General features: G+C 33.7%; 1 protein-coding gene across 2 annotated transcripts in view; it reads left to right on the plus strand.

Moving 5' to 3' along the window:
* The window catches only part of Htr2c (5-hydroxytryptamine receptor 2C), a 247234-nt gene that overhangs the window by 129179 nt on the left and 105421 nt on the right, over positions 1–12634 (plus strand). For both annotated transcript variants that reach the window (XM_051140859.1, XM_051140860.1), the window contains exons 3-4: positions 760–864; positions 3209–3525. In XM_051140859.1, coding sequence (XP_050996816.1) covers positions 830–864; positions 3209–3525 — 352 coding nt within the window. In that variant the 5' untranslated portion in view covers positions 760–829. The remainder of the gene's footprint in view (positions 1–759; positions 865–3208; positions 3526–12634) is intronic.

The raw sequence follows: 12634 nt of genomic DNA on the forward strand, positions 1-12634 counted from the left end.
AAGACGTAGTGTCACTTCTGAATCCACAAAAGAAGCCAGGAGTTTTGGTTCCATCACCTAACACAACCGACCTTTTGTTTTCAATTTTCAATACTACTTCTTCTGCTGGGGATTTAATGTTTTATTAATTAGCTACTAACTCTTTTTTGCATAGAGTGACTGCTAAACTTAATATAATAAAACTTGAGTGGTGTATTTATTTGGTTATAAACCAGCTATTGCTGCCCTCTGGTGAATATAGTTGGTTAATACAAAAGTATAAATAGAACTCTCTATATAAGCGCCACTTGCATCATTTTGAAGAAAAAAGAAAATTAGAAATGTATAAAATATGCTCATGTTATACAAACTCTTGAAATTTGTTATGTTTTCGTTTTTCTACAAGATGAAACTTTTTACTTTTAGAAATGTAAATTAATTTTAAATTGTATATGTTTCCCCAATTATTTGCAAATCTCAAGGATCTATTCTGAACTCCCTTCTCAAAACATTTATTTAAAGCTTTGTGTACTCTAAAAATGGAATGTGCAGTGAAGACACCCATCACTAGATCCTAGATGTGAATTTTTTTAGAAGAATGGATAGTTGTGTGCCTATAAATAAGTGAAAAATTATTCTTAGCCATTTTATTAATTTCATATAACATGTTTTCCTGTTTGTTAAATTAAGTATTGACTTAGTTTATTTAATTTTTTTGGTACGCAAGTTGCTTGCAACTTTAACTAATGTTCTTTCTCTTTTCTTTTTTTCTCTCCTCAGGGAATGAAACCAGTCTGTTAATTTCCCAATTCTCAGTTTGAACCTCTGGTTGCTTAAGACTGAAGCAATCATGGTGAACCTGAGCGATGCGGTGCACCCAGTCCTGTAAGAATTTTTTACTTATTTTAATAACAACAGCAAAGTTACTTTTAGGATTACTTACTTGGCAATGTAAAAATGCTTACATAAGGCCAGGCAACTCTGTGACCTGTATCAAAAAAGGTTAATAATTTCTATTTAAAAATAATAGATGGAGAATAAGAATCATCTAACATCCCACTAAATTTTAAAAACTCATCTACTGGAATGAAATGGAAATAATAGCCTCAGTTCAAATTATTCTGATTTTTATGAGTAAAGCTTAGAGCGGTTACTCCCTTTTCTTTCTTGTATGAACTGGACAATTAGGAAAATGAAATAGTTGCCTATTGTGGGCTGCATGCCTATAAACTGACACTAAGCCAACTGAGACAGGTCAGCTTAGGATAGATATATGCTGAACTGCAGAAAAAGAGAGAAGGGGACAAGAGGATGTTCTTATAAGTAACTGATTCTGTAAAAAGATGGATAGGATGCTAGAGATCAGAAGGCAAGGATAGAGAGTGGAACTAACTGGCCAGGGCAAAACATGGTGATCCTAGAATGACCCAATAGTTGAATTCAATAGAATGCAAGGGGAAAAAAAGGTAAAGAATCAGATACAAGAGCAAAGCCACTATGAATTTCACCTAACCCAAACCTACTATTTCAGGAGTACAATGTGTAAACCCTGAGCAGCATAACTGAGAAGTCCCCAATCCTTTTGCTCCTATGCAATAACTGAAAATAATATACAGATGATAGATAAATAGATAGATGATATAAGATAGAAGTATATACATGCATGTACATACATACATACATACATACATACACACATACACATATCTCATCCAGAAAATAGCCAGTCACAAATATTTTTCAAATAAAAAATTTTGAATGTGATTGTTGCCTTATTCTTATCAGGGAAGAGGAGTGTGTTTGTTTTGTTGGACACACCTTAGAATCTCATATCTTGAGATAACATTTGTGTTTGTAACTTAAATAAATCTCATCACTATGAGGGAAATTATTTTAAATTTACAAAAGGGAAATGTACACTTCTTAGATTGCCATTTATCCTGACATTCTTACTGGTAGAAAGTCTTATGAAGAATCAATATAAAATATGTATTAAAATGATTTAAGAAATATAATTCCTACCTTTGCCTATGGGAATCAATCCTTTTCATGCAATACTCTTAAGCCTAGAATAAGTCCATGAAAACCAAGACACAAATGAAGTAAGTAGTAGAGATCAAGAAAGTTTGAAGCACAAAGCAAGAAACTGACAATGAGCAGAAATTCACTTTGTAAATATGAGAGCTTAAAAATATTTCTAAAAAGAAATGAATATGTACTGTTGTCATAGCATCTTTCAGAACACATTTATAAAATTGTTCTGTTCATAATTTATAGTTTCTTTTAAGTTTAGAACAGCACAAATCAACTACCGCTATCTTGTCTGGTTACCGGGTCTTTTAAGGAAATTACCCATTATTTCTATCACAACTATTTTAATGGATAGTTCCAGGCATTTAATATTTAAAAAATACAAAGAATAAAACAATATTTGTTTCATCTTATTGTTTGTATATTGTTTTATTCTTTAAAAAAGAAAATAGATATGTTTAAAAAGAAAAAGAGAATAAAACAATAAGCCAGTCTCTGAAAGACAAATACCACATATTTTCACTCATTTGCAGAGCATTTACTTCCTAGATTGACATAATCATGTATGAATAGAAGACATGAAAATAGAAGCAAACCTGTCTAGGGAACAAAGGGGACTAGAGGGACAGGGAGCAGGAGAGGAAGGGAAATCTACTGAAGAATGCTAGGGTGGCATGCTCAAAGTACTTTATTACTTATATGAAAATATTTTGAAGCTGCATTTATATTATTTATAATAAAATAAAATAAATATATGAAAGAAAATAATAAATCATTATACCAAGTCAAATAATTTTGTGTGTGTGTGATTTCGGACTTCAGTAAAAGTTGAATATAGTCTGAAATCAGACCTTATGATGGCTCCTGGTCCTGCCACTCACTTGGGTACATTGGCTTGAGAAAGTGTCATAACCTTTTATACTCCATTTTTTCAGCTACATAATGGGAATAAATCAGAACTGAATTATTATGGGTTTTCTATGTAATCAAATGTGATTATACTATATATATGTATATATTATTAACTATGATCCTAATTTATAGTAGAAGTTTAATGACAAAAATGAGAAGGATAAGGATGGAGGTAGTCATGGACACAATGGTGGTGGGGGGGAAGGGAATATTGTATATTAGAAGTGATATATTGTGTGTGAGCAATGCCTGATTGTCTTTTCTTTTCATTTCTTTTTATTTTCAGTGTGCACCTAATCGGCCTATTGGTTTGGCAATTCGATATTTCCATAAGTCCAGTAGAAGCTATAGTAACTGACACTTTTAATTCCTCCGATGGTGGACGCTTGTTTCAATTCCCGGACGGGGTACAAAACTGGCCAGCACTTTCAATCGTCGTGATTATAATCATGACAATAGGGGGCAACATTCTCGTTATCATGGCAGTAAGCATGGAGAAGAAACTGCACAATGCAACTAATTACTTCTTAATGTCCCTAGCCATTGCTGATATGCTGGTGGGACTACTTGTTATGCCCCTGTCTCTGCTTGCAATTCTTTATGGTGAGTACAATTCTATTCCTTTCTCAGTCTCACATTTTTCTTTAAGTTTGTTCTAATCCTCATTATTTACATTCATACAGTTAATAATTTACCTATAGAATTTGGAAAACAAAGAGTAAAGCAAAATGTAAGTAGTAAAAATTGACTGGATTTTGTTGAGAGTTGCAAAATAAAATTTTAGCAGAGTTTTGAAAACTTAAACCAGCCATTTTATAATACATTGAAAATTATACATGAGTATTTTATTTCCCAATGACATTTATAAATAATGAATAACCATACATAATGGGATAGTGGCAAAATGCCAGCCCTCCCTGTATTTGGGCCAGCACACTTACCATAAGTAGCATCACTAATACATAAAAGGAAAATCAAACTTGTCTTCTTTAATAAATTTATTGTAAGAAGTGTTTCTGAGCCACATAGAATTTGACCCAGGGCCTCATTTACTCTAGACAAGTGCTCAATCACTACTACACCCGCAGCATACTAATCATTTTTGTTGACAAACTAAATAGTTGGTACAAAATAGGCACTTCATAACAGTTGCTCTTCTTATTTGTGTAGTCTATAATTCAGATTTTTATAAGGAGATGATGTATAAAATTAATTTCTGAGCATGTAACTGCAAGTTCATATCACAACCATAAAACTCAGCTTCAGAGGTTTTTAGAGAGGCTTCCCTTTTTAATTTCCTGCCATCTCTTTGCTTTGTTCATTTTAATCTAAGTTTTGGTTTTGGCTAATACATAATGACTAAAGAAAACAAAATCACATAGAGTTCTGCTAAAAAATTCTGTATTTTGTTCCAGAGGACCTGGATTCAATTCCCAGCACCTACATGGCAGCTCACAATTATTTGTGATTGCAGTCCCATGGGACCTGATGCCCTCCTTTGACCCGTGCAGTCAGTAAGGTTTGCATGTGGTGCACAGACATACATTTAGGCAAAACACCCTTATACACTCAGAAAATTTAAAAGAAAACCATTAAGCAATAAAAAATACGAATGACAAATATAAATTAATGAATTAAAGATCTTGCACACTTCCTGCCTAAGACTCCCAAGTAGGTGTCACCCCAAGTGTCACTAATGTATTTGTCTCTCTATAAGTACCTTAACTACAAAATTTGAGAGTACAGTTCAAATATAATTGTTAATATACTCATCTTCCTGTAGAAGAAAAGAGAGATGTTCAGCAACTTTCCCAAAATGCATAATGGAATTAGATTGAAAATATTATTAAAATAGTATTTAGTCTAAAAATCATAAAAGAATAGTGTGTGTAGAACATAATCTCTTATGGCACTTAAAAATTAATTAGCCACTCCCAAGTCTAGGGTGGCAGTACCTAATCTTATCAGTCTTTCTATAAGGCATTCTTAGGAAGTACATTTTTTCTATCTCCACTGAGGTTCAGTGACATATTTACCTCAAAGCACCAGTGTTTCACCTCTCACTGGTTATTTTACCTTTTACATCTCCAACATTAATGAAGAAGAGGTCACAAAAATGAAGTGAAACAGCAACATCAAATGTATAGTTTCTACTGTGAGCTCCCCTCTGCATGCTTTTTTGGTAGATGAAAGGCAGGCTATAAAAAAAAGTTGCAAGAAAGGATGTAACAAACGTAAAAAGAAGTATATTAGAAAGTCTGAGATTCATCTTAAAACACTGTTAAAAAGTACACTCTGAAAAGTTTCTAAGATGAGCTTCAGGTCACAGACCTAAAAGTGTGCATAAATCTCAAGAAAAATTCATTTTTCTGTAGGTAGAAAGGAGGGGGGGAGAAACAAAAGAGAGAGAACTGACATTAGAAGAAAATAAAAAGACAGTGGAAGCATAAAGAGATTAAAAGGTATTTTCCAGGACAGAAACATCACATATAAGCACCACCAACTGTCTCCGTATACCCTTCCACTCTTCACCTGATGCCCTTGAAACAAAGGATGCTTTGGTACATTTGAGAAGATGCTCTTGGCCTAAAAACAGTAGAAATCAACAACAAAGATGCAAATACCCCTCACCTGTATCTAGAGTACGTCATAATAGAACACATTTGTTGCAAATTTTATCATAGTATTTCAGATCAAGAAAGAAATTTATCATTGATTTCCTCTCATATGAAGAGTCTAGAGTTACATAAGCAATGGACAAATTCATGACTGATAGATATGAAATGATGTGAAAGTGTATCAATGTCTATTTGAGAAGAGGATGGAATTCAAGGTGGAGAATTAGGGGTGAATATGAGCAAAACTATATATATATATATATTATATATATATATAATTTCATGATTTAGTCTATTATTTTGTATAATATATATACTAATAAAAATCAAGCAGATGAAAACTAATAAAAATAAAAAACCTCAAATAAAATTAAATATATTTAAATAAATACTTTCATAAGGCAATCTGACACCTGGGAATAATTACATATTTGCTTTTTTAAAAAGTTGTTCTTGCTAAAAGGCACGCTTTTAACTCTAGCTCTCCAGAGGTAATGAGTAGGTGGATTTCTGGGTTCTAGGTCAGCCTGGTCTACAAAGGAAGCTCCAGGACAGCCAGGGTTAAACAGAAAAATTATGTCTCGGTGGGGGAAAACTTGTTCTTAAATAATACCATGAGAAGCAGTGATTAATGATGGCTAAAGCAAAAGGGTGAAACAAAGTGTACAAACAAAACACTGATAAACGAAGACATTGTGATTTTGATATCTGACAAAAATCAGTTTCCAAGGAAAACAGTAAGAAGAAAAATGTGTTTAATGATAAAAGATACAATTAACAGCAAATAGGCAGCAGGTGAGATAATATGTACGTTCTATAATAATGATAAACTTCATAAATAAAGCATTCAAAAGAAGGAAATAAGTTTAAGATATACTCAATACAAGGAAGCCTAGAGACAGGGAGAAGGTGCATGATGGTATGTACCTCTACACACACCATTCAGGGGGCTGACTCACCAGAATCATCATCAATTCAAGACCATATTGGATTACATAGTGAGTTCAAAGCAAGCCGAGACTATAAAGTGAGACTCTGTCAAGAGAGTACGTGGAGGCAGGACAAAATATATATGAGTACAAATCTTATGGTATATAGCTTTGCACATTTATAAAGAGTATATCTTCTTACATGTACATGAAGCATTCACAAATATTAATTATAGATGAGGCCAAATGAAAATATTACAAAACAAATAAAATAAAAAAAAGAAAATATTACAAAAGTACTTTCTAATAACAAAGTAATCATGCTGGAAATTATTAACAACAAAATTTTAAGACCATTACATTTTGGAGTTATAAAATAGGTTTAGACTCTTTTTTCTCTTTCTGGTTTTTCTAGACAGGGTTTCTCTGTGTAGACTTGGCTGTCCTAGAACTTAAAGTTTGCTAAAAGAAGCATTTCATATAACAACTATGGGATCTACTCAGAGTAATGACCAGAGGAAAATTCATATATCTATTCACACTTATTTTGAAAAAATTAAAATACAGAAATAAAATTTTATTAAAGCAACTCTAGGAAAAATACAAAGAAATTCCAACAAATAAAACATAAATCGGTACAGAAAAATTGAGCGAGATAACACTATGCATATAGCTATTCAATCTCTTTTTCTTTGTTTAAATAAGCTAAAATTTTCCATTTTAAAAAATATATCTGTGAAAAAACAGGTTTCTATTTCTGAATTGAATAAAGAATAGGAAGAAATATCTTCAATTTAGAAATAAAAACCCGTTTTTTTTAAAAAAAGGTGTAGTTTTAAAATGAAAAATTTTAACTTATTTAAACAAAGAAAAAGAGAGACTGTATAGCTGTGTGAATACCATGAGCAACGGAGAAATAACCAAAAAAATAATTTTAAGATCTTGAGATTGTTTTGTAGACTTACATGCACATCAATTAAAAAGAAAGATAATTATTTTTTTGGGAAAATCAATAGTAGAATTTAATCATTTACATATGAAGGCAAGAAAAGTAATTTCAGGAGAAGAAAGAAACTGATAAATGACTCCAAAAGAATCACTACTGTGGTTTCACTTGGCACTTTTATCAGGCATTTGAAAGATCAGGCGTTTATAATATTCCAAGCATTATTTCAGAGCATTAAAAATTAGGATTTCAAATAGAATAAAAATCTCTCTGAAATCAATAATATAACCACAAAAGTGAGTAATATTTTTTTCTTGAAATAGTGTCTTTTATATATAACAAAGAAAGCTAGACACATGAAATCTCAACATTGTGGCTTTACAAACAGGACACAAAAATGACAACATGCCATCAACAATGGAGGAAATCTCACAAGGCCTCATTCATAAATGAAGAGCTACAGAGAGTTATCTGCTGAGATCAAAATAATCAGTCATTCTTAGGGATGAGCCCTTAATAGGCTATCCTATACAAGTCATCAGCCCTAAACATATAGATACTTAGAAGCATTAAATGAACATTGTAGAAATAATTTTCTTTCCTTTCTTGATACAGTTTCTCTTCTTTATTTTCTTGTCCTGATGTTCTTTTTGATTCATTTGAAAAATTTTACTCTGAGTTTCATATTTTACTCTTTGAACTTTTAAGAATATCTATCTTTCTTTCCATTTGAATTTTCAATACTTCAGTGTCTTCAATTCAGTTTTCAAATTCTGTATTATCCTCATAATTTCTTTCAGAATCAAATCGTATATACTCACTTATATCTGCATACTAGCCCAAGGGGCATGTCCCATGAAAGCCTTCACTTACCAGGAAACTGGGACAGAGGGGAGGACATCCTATTGGGACTCTAAATGAGAGAAGGACGGGAGAATAGCAAAGCAGAAGGATCCAGAGGGTCCTAGAAACCTACAAGTAGAACATTATGATAGGCAGATTTGGGCCCAGGGGTCCCGCTCAAACTAAGGCTCCAGCCAAGGACAATACAGGCGGTAAATTTCAAACCCCTACCCAGATCTAGCCAATGGTCAGAACATTCTCCACAGTTGAGTCGAGAGTGGGAAATGACTTTTTCACATATTCTGGTGCCTCACATTTGACCATGTCCCCTGGAGGGGGAGACCTGGTGGCACTCAGAGGAAGGACAACAGGTTACCAAGAAGAGACTTGATACCCTATGAGCATATACAGGGGGAGGTAATCCCCCTCAGGAACAGTCATAGGGGAGGGGAATAATAGGAAAATGGGGGGAGGGGGAATGGGAGGATACAAGGGATGGGATAAACATTGAGATGTAACAAGAATAAATTAATTTAAAAAATGTTTTAAGTGAGTAATATTTTTAAAAAAAAAATAAAGAACCCAAATAATTTTAAACACAAAAAAATAAGGTTAAAAAAATGGTAAATAAGTGAACTTTAAGTTTTGCATTTGATTTTATCATTGATACATGACAGATATTCTAAGACAACTTTCTGTGTATTTTGACATTTAAAGTATATTAACGTATATAGCTAGTCATTTAAAACTAGGTTTCTTATTCTTGTATATGAACTTAGAAAATTCAAAAAAGGAAAAGAAATAACAAAATACATGTTATTTAATTAATATCGACAATGAGGCAGAACTAGTGTAAGAACAAGAGAGGATAGAGGACAAGAAGACAAGAGCCTCTAAATCAACGGGATCAACACACATATGAAGTCAGACAGACCGAGATAGCAAGCACAGTGCCTACATGGGTCTGCACTTGATGAGGTCCTAAAGTTAGGAGAAGAGGACACAAGCCCGCATCCCTAATCCAGAAGCTACCTCCAATTGATAACCACTTGCAAATGAAAATAGTTGTTTCCAAGGGAGTCACACTGGGGAAACACCTGTGCCTAAGGGTAGGCTGTGTGCTCAGCAGTGGACAACCAGCAGAAAACACACACAAGGGCCCCTTTGCAGATTCATTATCTTATTGCATCATGTCAAGGCTCTTCTTTTTTAATTTTTGAATTTTCTCTTATTTTAATTTTTATTTCATTTCTATATTTCTTCTCTCTTTTTGGCTCTACAGATAGATCTTTTGTGTACAGATTATGGCTTCCAGTTTGGTGTTTTTATAGTATTCCTGAGTGTATGAACAAGTGGGTCTCTAGTCCTTGGGCCTTTTATGGGGCTTTTCTCCTTCTGTTTGTTTGTTTTATCAAATTCTGATGTGTTAGTTTTTGTATTATATTACACTACAATATTACTTTATATTACATTAATGTCCCATACAATCTTGTTAATTTTCTAATGAAAGACAAAAAAAAATGGTTTGATTCAGATGAGAGGGCGAGTTGAGAGATCTGGAGGAGTAGAAACCTGGGAGGAGATATGGGAGGGAAAACCATAACCAGGATATATTATGTGAGGCAAAAATCTATTTTCAATAAAAGGAAAAAGTTAATATTTATCTCATAATTATAAATTTCTAACGATGAGAGCTAGTAGATGATAGATAACTTTCTATATGTATGAATATGGACGCTTGGACTTGTTTTCTAGCTCTGTCCACAAAATGTAACAATGAGCACAAACAGCAACAAAGAAACATTACAATACAACTGAACTTCTTTCAACCTGAAAATTAAAGATAAGTTTAGGGTGTGCAGAGGTGCCTTAGTGGTAGAAAGTTTGTGTCACATTTGCAAGTTCCTGTAGTATATCAAAGAAAAAAAATGTGGGGGAGGAGAATACATATTGACCAATAATTAGATAATCAGAATCAGTAATAAGAGAATTTTGCAAATTCTTATTTTACAAATTGATACACAAAAATAATCTGTGTTTCTGTATACTTTCAAGAGAAACTGGAAAAATTCAAGATTACTCTGTAATAGAATAAAATCAGAGGTATAAATCTAAAATATGTAATTGAAGTATATGAAGAAAATTTTACACTGGAAAATACATTTAAATAGACTCAAAAATGAAAGACATATTTGTTTTTAATTGGACAAGTTGGTTCTAAAAAGATATTAGTTCTTCCAGCAATGATCAGTTTCAATAAAGATATCTGCATATTTGAGGGGCATAACTACTAAAAGCAATTTAAACTTTATGTTAACATGTAAAGGAAGCTAAAACAAGTTTGAAACTAAACTTTTTTGAAGATGGCAAGATGGGTTTATAAATACAGTGCTTGCTAGGCAAGCATACAGATCCCTAAAACCCATATAAAGCTGGATGAAGTAGTGTCTGTCTGTAATCTCAGTACTCATATGCCACAGTGAGAGAGGGAGACAGTAGACACTCTGGAAGCTCATAGGGCAACTAGCCTGGTATACAAGGAGAACCTGTCCCAAACAAGGTGAAAGGGCAAGGAGGGAACTCCATGTTTGGTCCAATGCATGAATGCCCCTGCACTCACATAGGGACACACACACAGAGACACACACCACACACACACACAGAGGCGGGGAGAGAGAGGGAGAGATTTTTTTATTAATTTATTCTTGTTACATCTCAATGGTTATCCCATGCCTTGTATCCTCCCATTCTTCCCTCCCTTCCATTTTCCCCTTACTCCCCTCCCCTATGACTGTGCCTGAGGGGGACTTCTACACCCTTTATATGCTCATAGGGTATCAAGTCTCTTGAGAGAGAGAGATTTTAAAAATCTAGAAGCCATAGAATTTGATTTGATCTTAGGTTGTAGTCTCAGAAAAAAGTAATTAAGAACATTGAGAGAATGAATAGATTACAATTAAGTATTGAAAAATTGACAAAGGTTATGACCAAGTAGGCTTCATTCCAGGCATGCAGGGATGGTTTAATATACAGAAATCCATCAATGTAATCCACCATATAAACAAACTGATAATAAAAAACCACATGATCATCTCTTTAGATGCAGAGAAAACATTTGATAAAATCCAACACCCATTCATGTTTAAAGTTTTAGAGAGATCAGGGACACAAGGCACTTTCCCCAACACAATAAAGGCTATATACAGCAAGCCAATAGCCAAAATCTAAGTAAATTGTGAGATACTCAAGGAAAGTCCTCTAAAATCGGGAAGAAGGCAAGGCTGCCCACTCTTTCCATATCTCTTCAATATAGTATTCGAAGTTCTAGCCAGAGCAATAAGACAACAAAAGGAGATCAAGGGTATCCAAATGGGAAAGGAGGAAGTCAAATTATCCCTATTTGCAGATGATATGATAGTGTACATAAGTGACCCTCAAAACTCCACCAGAGAACTCCTAAAGCTGATAAACACCTTCAGCAAATTGGCTGGATACAAAATTAACTCAAAAAAGTCTGTAGCCTTCCTATACACAAATGACAAGCTTGCAGAGGAAGAAATTAGGAAAGCCACACCCTTCACATTAGCCACAAGCAATATAAAATATTTAGGAGTTACTCTAACTAAGCAAGTGAAGGGCTTGTATGAAGAAATTTTCAAAACTCTGAAGAAAGAGATTGAAAATGACATGAGGAGATGGAATGATTGTCCTTGCTCATGGATCGGGAGAATTAACATAGTAAAAATGGCCATTCTACCAAAAGCAATCTACAGATTCAGTGAAATCCCTATCAAATCACCTACACAATTTTTAAAGACATTGAAAGTTCAATTCTGAAATTCATATGGAAAAACAAACAAACAAACAAACAAAAAAAAAAAACAGAATAGCTAAAATAATCTTGTACAATAAAAGGTGCTCTGGATGAATCTCCATACCTGATCTCAAACTCTACTATAATACAATAGTAATTAAAACAGCATGGTCCTGGCACAGCAACAGGCTGGTTGATCAGTAGAATTGAATCGGAGACCCAGATATGAATCCACACACATATGGTCACTTGATTTTTGACAAAGAAGCCAAATCTATTCAATGGAAAAAGGATAGCATCTTCAACAAATGGTGCTGGTCTAGCTGGAGATCTATGTGTAAAAAAATGCAACTGGACCCATATTTGTCACCTTGCACAAAACTCAAACCCAAGTGAATTAAAACCTCAACATAAAACCAGAGACACTAAGTCACTTAGAAGAAAAAGTGGGGAAAAGCCTGGAACATATTGGCACAGGAGACAACTTCCTGAACAGAACACCAACGGCCCAGGCCTTAAGGGCAACAATTAATAAATGGGACCTCTGAGGCTGAGAAGCTTC

The sequence above is a fragment of the Acomys russatus genome, chromosome X, assembly GCF_903995435.1.
Source record: "Acomys russatus chromosome X, mAcoRus1.1, whole genome shotgun sequence".
NCBI classification, from domain to species: Eukaryota; Metazoa; Chordata; class Mammalia; order Rodentia; family Muridae; genus Acomys; species Acomys russatus.